Source organism: Colletotrichum godetiae (assembly GCF_030913485.1).
Source record: "Colletotrichum godetiae strain CBS 193.32 chromosome Unknown BDP55scaffold_122, whole genome shotgun sequence".
Taxonomy (NCBI): domain Eukaryota; kingdom Fungi; phylum Ascomycota; class Sordariomycetes; order Glomerellales; family Glomerellaceae; genus Colletotrichum; species Colletotrichum godetiae.
In genome coordinates, this window is record NW_026851370.1 from 18,282 (window position 1) to 32,148 (window position 13,867).

The 13,867-nt window shown below is 52.1% G+C and overlaps 5 protein-coding genes across 5 annotated transcripts; 3 read left to right on the top strand and 2 right to left on the bottom strand.

The window, feature by feature from the left end:
* Window positions 1–102: 102 nt before the first annotated feature.
* BDP55DRAFT_739169 (uncharacterized protein) lies at window positions 103–1,796 on the top strand (the record flags this gene model as incomplete). The annotated part of the gene is made up of 4 exons (XM_060580400.1): window positions 103–125; window positions 147–403; window positions 467–682; window positions 747–1,796. 4 exons carry the CDS (start codon window positions 103–105, stop codon window positions 1,340–1,342), a joined length of 1,092 nt encoding a protein of 363 aa, XP_060421530.1. The 3' UTR covers window positions 1,343–1,796.
* A 3,051-nt stretch (window positions 1,797–4,847) lies between these two features.
* Window positions 4,848–5,499, top strand: BDP55DRAFT_639348 (uncharacterized protein; the record flags this gene model as incomplete). Its single annotated transcript, XM_060573240.1, has 3 exons — window positions 4,848–5,016; window positions 5,079–5,098; window positions 5,332–5,499. 3 exons carry the CDS (start codon window positions 4,848–4,850, stop codon window positions 5,497–5,499), a joined length of 357 nt encoding a protein of 118 aa, XP_060421531.1.
* A 3,957-nt stretch (window positions 5,500–9,456) lies between these two features.
* Window positions 9,457–10,297, top strand: BDP55DRAFT_735446 (putative phosphoglycerate mutase; the record flags this gene model as incomplete). The annotated part of the gene is made up of 4 exons (XM_060580320.1): window positions 9,457–9,505; window positions 9,559–9,931; window positions 9,994–10,096; window positions 10,187–10,297. The coding sequence occupies 4 exons, from the start codon at window positions 9,457–9,459 to the stop codon at window positions 10,295–10,297; spliced, it is 636 nt and encodes a 211-aa protein (XP_060421532.1).
* Window positions 10,298–10,514: 217 nt separating this feature from the next.
* Window positions 10,515–11,697, bottom strand: BDP55DRAFT_69110 (ankyrin repeat-containing domain protein). The gene is made up of 3 exons (XM_060576932.1): window positions 11,513–11,697; window positions 11,360–11,436; window positions 10,515–11,300 (listed from the first exon to the last, which is right to left on the bottom strand). Exons 1-3 carry the CDS (start codon window positions 11,600–11,602, stop codon window positions 10,559–10,561), a joined length of 909 nt encoding a protein of 302 aa, XP_060421533.1. The 5' UTR covers window positions 11,603–11,697; the 3' UTR covers window positions 10,515–10,558.
* Window positions 11,688–13,214, bottom strand: BDP55DRAFT_69048 (uncharacterized protein). The gene is made up of 3 exons (XM_060576862.1): window positions 12,381–13,214; window positions 11,956–12,332; window positions 11,688–11,816 (listed from the first exon to the last, which is right to left on the bottom strand). Exons 1-3 carry the CDS (start codon window positions 12,962–12,964, stop codon window positions 11,794–11,796), a joined length of 984 nt encoding a protein of 327 aa, XP_060421534.1. The 5' UTR covers window positions 12,965–13,214; the 3' UTR covers window positions 11,688–11,793.
* Window positions 13,215–13,867: the final 653 nt, after the last annotated feature.

Genomic DNA, 13,867 nt, shown 5'->3' on the forward strand with positions numbered 1-13,867 from the left:
AATAATGTAGCAGTCGCATGGCCGCAATCTATGCAGTTATGGAAAATCTACATGGCTGCGAAATCTGCATAGCTGCAAAGTCTGCTTGACTGCAAAATCCACATGGATGCAAAATCTGCAATAATGTAAGAATGCAAAATTTGCAGTCATGCGACCTTTGTGTCGTTCCCGATCCTACGCCGTTCCCGATCCTACGCCGTTCCCGATCCTACGCCGTTCCCGATCCTACGCCGTTCTAGATCCTGCGCCCTTACAAAGTCTGCATGGCTACAAAATCTGCATGGTTGCAAACTCTACATCACTGCAAGTTCAGCAATCCAAACAACCTACGACATGGAATCTTGGCGACTGCTGTCTGTTGCTACGCTCGAAATTCACGAAGAGAGCCGACCCGGTACCATGTGTAAGTTCGTCATGGACAATCGAGACAGCATCTTTAGCATGCTAGCATTTCATGAATGCGCAGCCATTGCCCTGTGTGTCAAGAAACGCGATTTCGATACGCTACGCCTTGATGGCGAAGACTCTCTACGGGAAGATCGTGATGAGGTGATCAAAGTCCTGGCCACGCGTGCTGTTCAGCGATTTGGCAAGGATCCTGTGCGATCGGATCCCCTATTAAGGAGCCTAGCTAGAATGGCACTTCCGCTGCGACCGATGCATCGTTGTCGCGTCCTACTTGGTGAGTCTTCTTATTAAATCATCACCGAAGATGGAAAGCTTTTTGACTTCGTTTGACGTGACAGAAGCGGCACTATACTACGCCCAGCGTCTCACAGGCGAAACAGAAGAGGAAGAATGGCAGAAACTTTGCAGCGTACAGCTGGCTACATTTCAGTCATCCGATGCGATTCCCCGCGCTGAACCGCGCAAAAGGAGACGCGAAGAGGATTTCGCATCTCGTGAGCGGTCGAAGAAAAGACGAGGAGAAATTGCCCAACCCTTAGCTGCAAAAATGCCGGATGTCCAGGCGATCCCTAATTTCATCGGCACGTTTCTCTTCGTTGGACTCACGAGATCCAGTGTACGGCAAAAGGATATAAATGTTGCGATGACTGCAGCATTCGAGATGCATTTTGCTCCACAAGCATTTCAAGACTTTACCCTGCTGTTAACTATCGACAAGGACACCGGCGAAATTCTGCGGGAGGCGTTATCGTGGCCACTCGATAAGTTGGAGATCTACTTGGGCAGGTGGCTGACTGACGCTGTGAGGGCTGCGGCAGATAGTGACGTCCGGTTTCTCTACCCACACGATAACAATGAAGACATGATACTTGAACTAGGATTAGGCTTTCAGCATGGAAGAGAGATGAGCCATGCAGTTTTTCCGATGCGGTAGAAAGTACGCAAGATCGCTGCTAAGTCTTCTTACAAAAAGAGACGTTTTCAAGTACCACTTGCTCGCCCGCTTTAACTACAACATCTCCATTCGCAGTTGTGTTGTTCAACGTGTCCAATGATTCACCCCCTTTACGGATCCTGACGTTCTCATTGCCCTTCCAGTATAGCTTATAGGACTCCTTCTGCGCCAAGATGGTATGGTAGCTTGTGAAGGTGTAGTCCTCCTCCTTAGGCTCAGTCTATATTATGACTTAGTTAGCAAGCCGTGTAATCGTGTGACTGCGGTCGCGGCGGGACAGACCTCGTTCATCATTCCTAATCACCTCAAGGACGGATGTAGTTGATCGTGTCGATAAACAAAGACGCAGGTTGCTGAGATGGCAGGTGATGTATCTTGCGCCCGTCCAAAGCCGTTGTTTTATGGGCCCGTCTCGTAAGGCTTGCGGGTGTACGGACGTTGGGCACCCATGCTTGCTAATCGTTAGCAATCCAAGTAGGTAGTCAGGAGACACGGTAAAGACCAAAAGAATACACCGTCTTGATTGTCTGCTGCCGTCGTAGAAGGACGCAATACTTACTTTTCTTTCGGTTGCTGAAGGCTTTGGGGTCAAAAGAGACCTACTTTGCTGTTTTGCAAAATGAGGGGTCAGAATTGCCCCAGCCTTTATCCGTACTGAGGGGTTTGGCGGGAACGGGAGTATATATTATCCGGTCAAAGTTTCCGGCAGTCCCACTCTGGTCATTAGATGAGAAGAGGTTCATTTCGCATGGTGCCATAATTACAGGCCAGTCGGGTTCCAGGTCCATATCTGGATAAATCAGACCTGTGGCGCCTGTACTGGACCCACTTTAGTCAATTACTTCAGCCTATTGAAGAATGAAGGAAGGGAAAAACACCAGTCATCCAATCGACTCTTGAGACTCATGTTTGAAGAGACCTAGAGACCGAAAGGTCGCGAATGAGACGACGGCAGCGAGGGAATGAATGGCGAAAATGCTCGCGCCGAATACTGCGGTCTACTCTCTCCGCACAATTCTGCCATGATGGCAAGTTAAGGTGATTTGATGATTGGGTCTTTTAGTCAACGACCCGGCATGATCATGGAGGGATATTGGAGAGCACACGAACTGCTCGGACGGTGGCTTTGGCGACATGATAGGCGTGATAAACACATTCGCAGACAAAGCCGCCCCGAGTTCTCGACGCCATCCTCCAGCATAAAGAAGACACTGGTTCATCAACAACGGCAATCTTCGCAATCGACGTCTTACGCTCGGTAGATAGGACTTCGTGATGTTTGATATCAATAAAGAAAATATTGTCGAAAGGATCGTCGTACAATTATGAGTACAAGAAGTTCACGCAAAAGAAACCCTCAAAGTCAGTGGCTCAGGGTTTTGTAGACTGCTCGGCTAACATGTTGCATCGCATAATCATCTGAACAAATACCACGAGAATGATCTTATGGGGGTGACCGACTTGATGCCCTCCGTTCGCGAACTTGATGACCTGTCCAATGACCAACGCGATTTGTGCTCTTACATCGCCGGCATATTTGAGAACAGCAATAACGGGACCAAGGGTCGCGGCAAGGACCGAAGGTTGGCAGTGCGTGTTCTGAAGGCTGGGGGGAAATCTCCCCATCAACCTATTGTGCGATTCCCCAGCCTTGTCAGCTTGGCAGCATACACTTCGAAGAGAGCCTCAACGGAGCAGTAGCAGCGCTACTATCCACGGACTTACTACGATGTTGATGACAAAAACATGGCCTCGTACTCGAATGAAAGCAGCGACAAACACAGTGTGGCTTTCGCGAGCCCCCGTGACGTCCATTAGCAGTCATCTCACGCGATATACATACATGGGCCATGAATGCTTCCGCTTGTCAGCCGCGAAGACTGTCTGGCTGTGTTGTGTAGAAAATCTGGCGCATGCCCTGGATGTCTGGACCGGACCGCGGGAGGGCAAGACACAGATGCGTGGACTCGGAGCAGATATTGTTTCTACTTCAATGTACGTAATCCATGCCAAATTGAGACTCTTTGCTTCGCGCGATCAAGTGAACCGGTGGTTAACTGCGTTGTTGGCGCCAGTCCGTGCAGGGCATGGCGTCAGAATGAAAAGCGACCTCTCCTCCCCAGTGATGAGCGACGATGGCCCCAAAGACTCAGAGGGAGGGGCGTGTGCAGGGGATAACGTGTGAAGTGCACCTTAAGCACCCCGGGTCACACCCCCGCTCCGATAGCCGGGTGCTCCCTGCAGTGCTATCTCCGATGTAGCGAGCTGGAACGAACTAGAGCGACATCCATCGTTCTTGGCGTGCCGATTCGACGCCGCTTGGTGGTCGAAAGTCTTGGTTGAGTGATGCCTCCATGTTAGCTGAGACGATCGATCGTCATGTCGGATACTGTGCCCTATGCAGCTCACTATGTGCGGGCCAGTGGTCCGGTCTGAGAGTCCAAAGGGCTGATTACTCTCAGGTTCATGCAAGGGCCACCAGCGCTGTCACTACCTACTCCCCAAAAGTCTGTGCCTCGGGTTCGGATGGTCGTAGCTCGAACGGGTTTTGGACATCGGCGGTCCTCTTCACGCCCCTGCCTGGCGACACCCTGTGGCGTCGCTTGGGTATAAGATATCATGTCCCTTGAATGTGCTGAACTTGTGCCCACCCCCAGGGCCCCACCTAGTCCCTTCCCGCCAGGGGCACCAGACGGTACAAGCCGCAACGTCCGGGCCTAGATCAGAGGAAGCGGACGGACGAGTCAGCGCACTGTCGTCCACTAACCGGATCAGGATCTCGTTCGCGGGCCAATAACATCTGCCGCAGCCGACTTCATCGCCTCAATACGCAATAGACTGGACGGCGCTCCACGCGACGGGGGAGACGGATTCCGAAAGCTGATGGGTGACTGCCGATGCTCTTGGAGGCGCCGAGAGGTTTCGGGGCGTACAAGTTTCCGACACAGATAGGGAGTGAGCTGGGCCATTGTCCCATCACACAATTGTACACAGGATGGAGAAAACGGGCATGCTTCTTTTGTCAACTCGAGTGGTGCTCAGTCAAATCTGTGCTTTCCAGTGGCACAATAGCGCTGAGAGAGTCAGTGGTCTCATGGCAGGAGAGCACGTTGGTCTTGAGGGTCCATTGAAGCTTTTTCAGCATGCAAATATGTGACGAGTAGGTGCAACCCACGTTTATTCCTGGTTGATCTTTGAGCAGGGCAAGACTGTAGAAGCCGATCCGCAGTAGGGTTCTCAAGAAAAGGGACACTCGTATTGCTAATTCTTCAATAATGCCGCCGCCACCAGCATAAAGTTTAATCACCCCCGTTAGGACATGTTTCAGGACTTCAACCGCACCGCACTGGATGTAGGACCGGCCGTTCTCCGAGGACGGTTCCTGCCGGGCTTTATAAGACGTGACCGTTCCCAAGCTCTCCTGCCTTGGCAATGATCAACTACCTGAGCCATCCGTTGTGATTGACTCAACTACACGAACATCATGTCTGAAGCCACCTTTACTACAGAGAGCACCGTCGCTCCCGCGGCAACCGGGAACCTGGTCGACCTCCACTGCTGTGTGTTTGGTGTTGGCTATGGCGTTTCCACTCTCCTTGTTCTTTTGCGGCTTTACGACAAGCACCGTGTCCATCGTCTCGGGCTAGACGACAGTAAGTGATCACGCAACCAAAGGACGTCCTGCGGAAAAGCACAACTGACGAAGTACATCCAGTGTGGGTGATATTTTCCTGGGTAAGTAAGAGAAAGGGTTCAAACTCATGATACCAGAGACTCATTCCGGCACGTCAGGTCTTTTCCTCCGTTATGTAAATTCTGATGATAGGCAAGTACCTCAATGACAGACCGAAGGGGAAGGGCTAACAAGGTTGACGTAGTCGCGATATCCATGGGTACAATCAAGCTTTTGGCAGGATATCGAGCCATATGCCTCCTGGTAGCTGACTGAATCTGTGAACGTACTCTAGGTTGCTTCCATAGCGACAATCATTCATAAGGACCTCCGCGGAGGTCAATGGCCCAAGGACCAGATTGTCGCATCTGGAAGCCAGGATGCCATCCATATACACCTGCTCAACTGCCCGGAGCTCTCCATTAAGTTCTCATACGCGCCCCTATTGCGACTCGAGGGATGAAAGAGGCCGTTTGGGTTTGCAGTCGCACGCGGACTTGTTCCGCCATCGCGTTAGTCTCGATCTTACTGAGTCCCTTCTAAGCTCTCATTTCGGTAAAGATGATATATTCTCGTCCAAGATTCAGTAGCCAGCAGAGGTTTTCCCATGTAGTAGTCTAGCTGAGGCTTTCATGCCTTCACTCGGAATTTTGTTTGCGGCCTTCGGCCACATCTGGGTCTCTAAACGGTCAGAAAACCCGACCAACGACATCCTTGGCGCTCGCTCTGTGTGATTCGTTAGCGACAATTTCCTCGACTCCGAGACCGACCGCCATGGGATTAAGATCCTCAAGGAAATTTTGTGACAACCCATAGGGTACAGTAGTGCCAGCTCGGTTAGCTCGAGGCATCTAACTTTGCCTCGGCCAATCTCGCGGAACCCAGCGTAGAGCAGACTGTCTGGCTCGTCATGGCTACGGCCGAACGCGCAACCAATCCAATAGACTTCATTCTTCTCGATTTAGGGTCCTTCACCACGTAATATGTACTAGAGCTCCCTGTCAGGTTCGCTATCACTTGTGCCAGGCCTCTTATGCGCCGGTGCCATCGTCGTTGACGGTCCGTTAGGACACCAATTGCAACTTCATCAGGATAAGCGTGGTGAACATTGGCCGTCTCGAAGTTTCTGTGCGGGATGCTACACGAACGAGGACGTTACGAACATAACGAGGGGGTGTGTTACAAAAGCAGGTTTCTTGAGGGCCACGGTGGACCGTAAATAATATGGGTGCCTGGCAAAGAGAAGGGAGCGAGTCTTAGGGGCATTGGTTCTTAGCAAGGCATCCATGCCCAGCTACAGTGGCATAAACAGCAGGCTATGATTCCTGTTCCTTTTGGCTTGACGGGCGAGATTGCCTTCACGCGGTGTCTTGGAGGCGGGCGTCAGACGGGCCATTGAGGATATGGGTTCCCCGGAACATTGCTTTCGTTACCAATCATCGCTTCTGAAGCCGATCCGTCTCTCCGTATGAAGCAATCAAGCATACGTCTGTATAATTGGTACTTCGAGCTGGTGCAATCTTGCAGCTTACTGAGCTTCGTAATGCTCATCTACAAGCTGGAGATGCTGTAGCCTGAACGGCGCAAGGTCTGAGATCGAAGTTTAATATCCCATCACCCTGACATGCACCAAGTTTCGATAATCTTACTTGCCTCTCCCGTGAATATTTCACTCCCTCTGTACTAAGGGTCTACTGTGGCATCTATTTCCTTGCGCCTAATCCTTAATGCCTCTTTGTCAGGACGGGAAAGGGGGGAGGGAGGGACGTCGAGGCTAGGGTGCACGCTCATGAGCTCCTGCAGCTCCCTCCATGTCAGCTAGTGCGGTGGACAATATCAAGCGAGCACCGCCAAAACCCCCTGCTTCGCCTGACATCGATGTATTTGCCCTCTTGAAATCCCTTGCTCGCCTGACATTGACCATCGTGCCCCAGATCATATAATACCACCTTCCCATCAGCATTTGGCTTTGCCCCGTTCTCTTGACTAGGTAGACGTTTATTGGCGATCTTACGTTCGAGAGATGGAGTGCTCTGTTCGTTCATCTTCCAGATTGCAAGGCGCAGCAAGGGACAACAGTCAACCGCCGCACATTCGTGGCTCACCAACGCGTCTTTGAGATGTGGCTCATCATCGCCAATTTTCATCAGAGCTGAAGCCTGTAGGTCCACCCACCGCCAAGCTTCTCGGAACGAAACCTCCATACAGCCACTGAATATACCTGATTTATATCAAGAAGAATCAAGTCCGTACGTGCTGAATATTTCCTTCATTTACTATGAAAGCCTCCGCCCCACTTTCTCGCCTCCTCCGCCATCAATCGCTAGCCGTGATTCCCTCGCTGCACACATTCCGAAAGCGTCTCAAATACTTCTGGACCTGGGCGACAAACGGTGTGGTGATCTTGCGCCGAGTTTATAAGAAAACGAGGTCCCAGTTCAGGCCTCCCAAGATAGCTAGCCCGGAAATGCCACCTCCCTCACTACAACGCTAGAGATTGGCTTGCATAACGGAGTCCCAGATTTCGCTTCAGCCGCGGCCCGGCCAGTTGACTTCTGCCGCCGTAGTATGCCCCAATGATATCCAAGGCGAACACAACTCGTCTCCGGGAGTCAGCGAGAACTCAAGTGTGTCGCCTGAACCAGATGAGACATATGGAGGTGAGCATGAGCCCCTTTCCCAACGGCGAACGCCTTCTCACATTTACGCGGCCCCCTACGTGACAGATAACGATTGTTGCCAATCATGAGCTTCTTTGTCGTTCGGCCATTTGGCCGCATGGTCGCTCATGATCGAGTCTGCCATCGAGAACTGTTGGCGACCGCGAGGAATGGTGGAGAAAGGTCAATATGTTCTTCTGTGAGGGGAAGCTAAGTATATGTTAATCCGACTCTATTTACATCATTCCATCCAATTGAGAGATTCACGAAATAGCAGAGTGGGAGAAACCTGGGGACCATATGCTGTTGCCATTGATGGGACAACGAGATGGCGGCGGTACAGGGCGCGGCTAAAGACCCTTAGCATCTTTAGCAGAATGCCATCCTGCATGGCGTTAGATGAGTGTCCGCATAGTCACTGTAGAGTCTACCCTGGAAAGTCGAAATGCCCTCAGGCCTCCTACTTTTGTCATGCAGCCAGGTAAGCTATCCCATCAACTGCTGGATGATTGTGGTACATGTGTACGTACCGCTACTGAGGGGTAATCACCAGCTGTCCATTGTTCCTCGAAGTCGAGATATTGCCGCCTTATTTCCCTCCAATGCGCCCAATCGCATTGATCCCAAAAAATCATTGTTAGAAAAAGGGGAGATTCATGTACTGACATCATCCAGCAGTTGATGAAAGCAACCTACGACTGACACCAACCTCCAGCTCATAGGATAAAACTCGTGGCGAACGTTAGCAGCGTGAATACATCAGAGCTATGTATATACTCGACGACGGATGGTGGTCTTAAGTTTGTCTGAGTAGTGATCTTCAACGACATGCCACAGTCAGCGAAGGAACTGAGCATGGTTCTCGTCGTTCATTGCCCGGCGCAGAAGCCATCTCAAATAGACGTAAGAGGGCGGGGGAGGGGTCTCGTAAGGGTGAAGGATCCGGTCACCGCTCCGCAAACAGATTTGATATCCCATGGACTTGGATTGATCATGGATGGACTCGACTCAGTGCCAGACAATCTTGCGCGGGTTGTGGCGAGATACAAACAACGAGGCCATTAAGGGTGACTGTAAGCTCGGACGATGAAGAGCTTACTCGATAACCTTGAGATCTTGAGGTTTATCTCATAACATAGTGTTCAGCAGCGTAGAGTAGATGCTGCATAACTGTGACTGTTCGGCATGTAATCGTATGGGTTTTGTTTCTGGCCCATCAACTTCAAAGGGGCGGGAGCACAGACATGACGAGAATGCCAACCGCCCGCCCGAGCGTGGGGATAGGCACATGTGGACCTTCTTAACTCATACCCGACCACCCTACCCCGCCGGCGGTGCCCAGTGATAAGACACGGGCCAATCATATGAAACCACGTTATCGGACTCTTGACTAATTGGACCTCGAAGAGCATTGACGCTGTCAATCCTGTTCAGAACGAGAATCATAAGATTTTCAGGCAGGCCAGCGCCCTGGATGACGCTAGCGGCTAAGCATCCTGGCACCAACTGGAAGGAGTTTGAACAGGAAGGGTTCCGGAGAATGCAGGCTTAAGCATAGAAGCAAGGAGGGGTAAAGGTGGGGTAGGTATGAAGCGTCTGAGCATCTATTCATTCCGTCAAACACATGGTCCGGGTAAAGCTGAGTAGTGCTGGCCTCTCTACATACTTGACAGCTTTTGCAGAGGTCTTCGCCTTTAACTCTCCAACAGACTTCTCGTGACCGCTTTCTGAGGATTCATTGATGTTACCCGACCAGCACCATGTCCGACAAAAAGTCCCAAACGCCTCGTGTGTTCATCATGAGACATGGTAAGCCATATTTCTGCCAACTGAACACAGTTCTGTAACTCATCCAGCTACAGGAGAGACGGAATGGTCCCGAGCTCGCCGCCTCACTGGGAGCACAGAAATTGATCTCAACGAGGAGGGAGAACAGCAGGTTGCCGCTATGGCGAAAGCTTACGCGGGCGCAGGCAAAACCATCGACCCAAATCGCCTTGGGCTGGTTGTGGTTAGTCCAAGAAAGAGAGCGCGGCGTACTTTAGATCTCTTTCTACCGATGTCCGATGACGGCAATCAGAAGCCAGAGGTTGTCGTAGACGATAACGTAGCGGAGCGGGACCATGGCGACTATGAGGGACTTCCCAAGGAAGAAATTCAAGAAAAAAGATGGGCAATGGGATTGGACGAGGGCACCAAATGGAACATCTGGCGTGACGGATGTGCGGGCGGAGAGTACGTCATGATTTGCTACGCTGTGTTTGGCACGTGGAGGCTAATACCCTGACGATCTGTAGGTCGAATCAGCAGGTTACCGAGCGAGTGGACAGAGTCATTTCTCAGATCCGTGACAAACAAAGCACTTATATGAATGGCGAAAAGCCTGCTGATGTTCTTGTTGTATGTTTTCGCCCCGTGGAGAGCGGGTCATCTCTTTACTGCTCCTCTCCTGTCCCTTCATGTTCGTGGCTAAGAGCTGGTATTTTGTAGGTCTCGCATGGCAGTATCTTGGCCGTTTTTGCGGCACGCTGGGACGGAACGGACGCTACACACGGCCGCCGTTACTTCCTCCCCCCGGCGGGAATAGCCCGTTTGAAGTGAGCTGGTTTCAACAACACCATGACCCTCGTATTGTGACACTGATCTTTTCCGTAGGTACAAAGACAAATGCACCGACCAAGCTTGTTTTACCAAGCTGTCTTCGCCATCGATGGAAGATGGTTCGGTTACCATATCAGAGAAATCGTCTCCGGCCGATGGGATCAAAGATTTAGGACAATCGAAGAACTCCGAAATGGTCTGAATCTAGTTCAATTGCTATCTTATGTGGTTCGACGCATGTCCTGCCGTAGTCTTGCGCAGTTACACTATTTCCCAACTACCATCGTAATCAAAATCAAAAATTTCCGGAAACTGGCCGGACGACTTGAGGATCGCCTTGGTTTGTTCGTCCGCATGTTGGGCGATGACAGGAAGCAGCTCGAGCTCCCTCAAGCAATCACCATCGCACTTTTCAACGAAAATACGTAGAATCTCGTGCTTGTTGCGGATTATCGCCGTATGCAGTGCCGCCCGACCTTCCGGATTGCGTGTGTTGATTGTGGCGCCATGTTCTAGGAGTAAGTCGACCATCTCTGTCAAACCGCCAAAGCTGGCCGACGTCAGCGGGCTACTGCGATGCCAGCCCTCCGGAATTTTAGGGTTGGGATTCGCGCCGGCTTTCAAGACCATTTCAAGAGCTGCGTGGTTGTGGCTGTCAACTGCGTGCAAGACTGTGGTGCGACCACTGCGATCCATGGAGTCTACGTTTGAGCTACCAATGAGGAGCCTCATAACATCCAGCTGCGCCCTGGCTGTGGCCCAGTCTAAAACCGTACGCCCCTTCGCGTCCTTTTCGAAGACGGCGTTCGGGTTGCTCTTGAGCTCGTTGACCAGTGAGATCCTGAAATCTGGACCTCCTGCCAACAAGATCCTGTGGATCTGTGGAAAGTTTTGGACATCAAACCAGTCTCGAGTTCCTTTACTCCAGATGGGTTTTAGAGCTACTTCCTCTTCCGATTTGCATCTTTTGCGGTGTATAAAGTCATTCACGTGGTCATACGATCTGTACACGTGTCAGTCGTCGGTCATACGACCTGTGATCATTGCCACCGTCCCACTCACTCGTCGTCGACTGGTGCCCCTTCTTGCAACAAGTATTGCACTGTTGCATACTGGTTCAGTCCACCATAGAGCGCCCACTCATGAGATGTCAGCGAATCGCGTGCGTTACGACAAGTCTCGGAAGGAAAAGCAAATAGCGCAGCATACCCTCACCAAGCTAAACCCTCGGGTTGCGCTCATGTCGCCGGGTTGCGCAAGCCCTTGAGAAAACAATTCCCTTAGGCCGGAAATATTGCCGTTCATTGCATATGTAACAGACAAAGCTGTGTCTGGAACTACATTTTGGACGGCGAGCGGCCGCTGGGGCCCTGACTCATAGATGTAAGGTGTCGAGTTCTGCTCGCCGCCAATAGCGCCGTTGATAAACCACTGGCGAGGCCCAGAGTACTCGCAGGAAGGTACGATCGGATATGCCGTGTGGTGCTGCTCAGTGTTCACTGGAACCCCCCGGTACGACCTGTTGGCCTCAACCAGGACGACCGCGTCAGATACTGGCTCCATGGAAGGTAGTTCAGCAGAACTACCCACAAGCTCCTCATCGCTTGTAACGAGGGTTGGCGGGTTGATGAGCTCCAGCGGGGGGGCCGCGAACGAACCATTGGGGTCTCCGCTGCCTCGCGCAGGTGATGGATGGCGTTCCCCTGCAGGAGGAGCCAGAGGGCGGTAAGCTGAAATCTCAGAGTGACCTTGATTTGGAAGACGGATAGTGTCGTCAACGTGCTGCAGTCCATCGTCTGCCATCGTCAGCGGGATTGTGGCTTGTTCAATGTTCGCAATGCGTGCGGGTGGGTTTTTTCGTTTGCGTTTGCGGCTAGGTGGTGATTCCTGACTGTCTATACAGGCACGAGCTTGCGTTTCGTACGCCGTAAGTAGTTTATCAACTTGCGTTCCGCACCTCTCTATGTTCTCCCGATTGACTGAGTCGGAAATGGCTTCAGGGGATACGTTCTCGAAACCTTTTGCCTTCGTTAAGCTGAAGAATTAGTGAAGGAGCGAGCTCTAACTTGGAGGGTGAGCTTACGTCGTCCAAGGTATCGAGAGGCCGCAGATTAGTGCTCCAGAACCTCCCACAACCGCCGAAAATGACTTTAACCGGTCCCCTGCAATCGCCAAGTTACCGCAATCACGTCGAAATCTGGCCTCGTCTGCGGGCTGCTTCTTGTTGAGGATGTAATTAACCAACGCACCCCGGCCACAACTGGACTCAAACGTTTCTCGCAATTCGCCAAATGCGACAAGCCACACGTTTCTTTTGGCATTCCTGAGCTGAGGAGGGTCAGATTGGTTTTCTTGAGTGAGGTGGTCGTAGAGATGGATTGCAAAATCGAGGGCAGGCTGGCTGCGGATCTGTTGCTGCACCCATGCCTCAGGCTCTAGTTCTGCATTGATGTGCGAGGAGAGTGTGCGCTCGACTGCATCGGTTACGCAACACGGGAGATGATCCCAACACAATTGAATTTGCTCCAGAAAAACGCTTGGAGCGACAAGAAACTGGGGAGAATGAGCGAATTTCCGGCGCGGGCGAGAATGGATGTACCTTTGCGTCTGACAGTCGATCGCTGGGAATCTTCCCACTGGGGTCTTGAGATACGTGATGGAGCGCATCTGCAAATTGACGACTTCCCGCGTTTCCCATGGTGCGGGCGTCTGCTATAGACAGTTGTTCCGAGGCTGTGGCGGAAGCAGCGTTGGTTGCGCAAGGTTTTGTGTGTAGGCTTCGTAGAGGTTGTTGGCTGAAGAAAGGAGGATGGCCATGGACGGAGGACAATGTCTGGCGAACAGGGGTTTTTGAGTGAGCTCGCCGGACAATGTCTGGCGAACAGGGGTTTTTGAGTGAGCTCGCTGGACATTGTCTTCTGGGGGGTGGAGGATGGTGGCAGGCCGCTAGCTGGTGTCAAAAAGTTTGCGAGCCAATCTCGGGCGCATACCGCGGCAGGCGTGCACCCCGACCAAGCGCCCTCCAGATGTACCGCACGCCGTCACATCGCTCAATGGTGGGGACCAGTGTCAGCTCCTCCGCACCCCCACACCCACAAAAGAGATCCCAGGGTACATCAATGTACGCAGCAAACGTGCCCACTCCTCTTCCCACACTCACGCCCTGCTCCATTATGATCGCCCCTGGGGATGGGGTGGGCCATCGGTTCGGGGCGATATCAGCGACACCCTGCTTCCACATGGGCTCGAGAAACGTGCTCTGTCCTATGTATGTGCCTACTGGAGGGCTCCGTGACGTCTCCTCCGCACACCCCTGAACGGCAAACACGGAGGTGCCAGTGCATGAACCTGCCACTGTCAGGATCCGGGGTGGTGGACCGTGCCACCTGCATGGTGTTCTATCTGCAGTGGGCAACTAGCGTATCCCAATCCTTCCTGACACCTTCTTTTGACCTCCTACGGTGTATTGTTTACTAAACGTCTCGGACCCTTAGTCCTGTCGTTGGCAAGGATTCGCCGGGGATGGAAACCTCCTTTCTCGGTCGTCTCTGCGTTGGTGCACGTCACCAT

Coding starts and splice junctions, on each gene's coding strand:
- BDP55DRAFT_69048 (XM_060576862.1), bottom strand. CDS start 12,964: ATGCGCTCCATCACGTATCTCAAGACCCCAGTGGGAAGATTCCCAGCG. Junction 12,333..12,380: donor CTCTCGATACCTTGGACGAC/GTAAGCTCACCC, acceptor CTAATTCTTCAG/CTTAACGAAGGCAAAAGGTT. Junction 11,817..11,955: donor AGGCAGCGGAGACCCCAATG/GTTCGTTCGCGG, acceptor TGAGGCCAACAG/GTCGTACCGGGGGGTTCCAG.
- BDP55DRAFT_69110 (XM_060576932.1), bottom strand. CDS start 11,602: ATGAACGGCAATATTTCCGGCCTAAGGGAATTGTTTTCTCAAGGGCTT. Junction 11,437..11,512: donor CAACCCGAGGGTTTAGCTTG/GTGAGGGTATGC, acceptor ACATCTCATGAG/TGGGCGCTCTATGGTGGACT. Junction 11,301..11,359: donor GGGGCACCAGTCGACGACGA/GTGAGTGGGACG, acceptor ACACGTGTACAG/ATCGTATGACCACGTGAATG.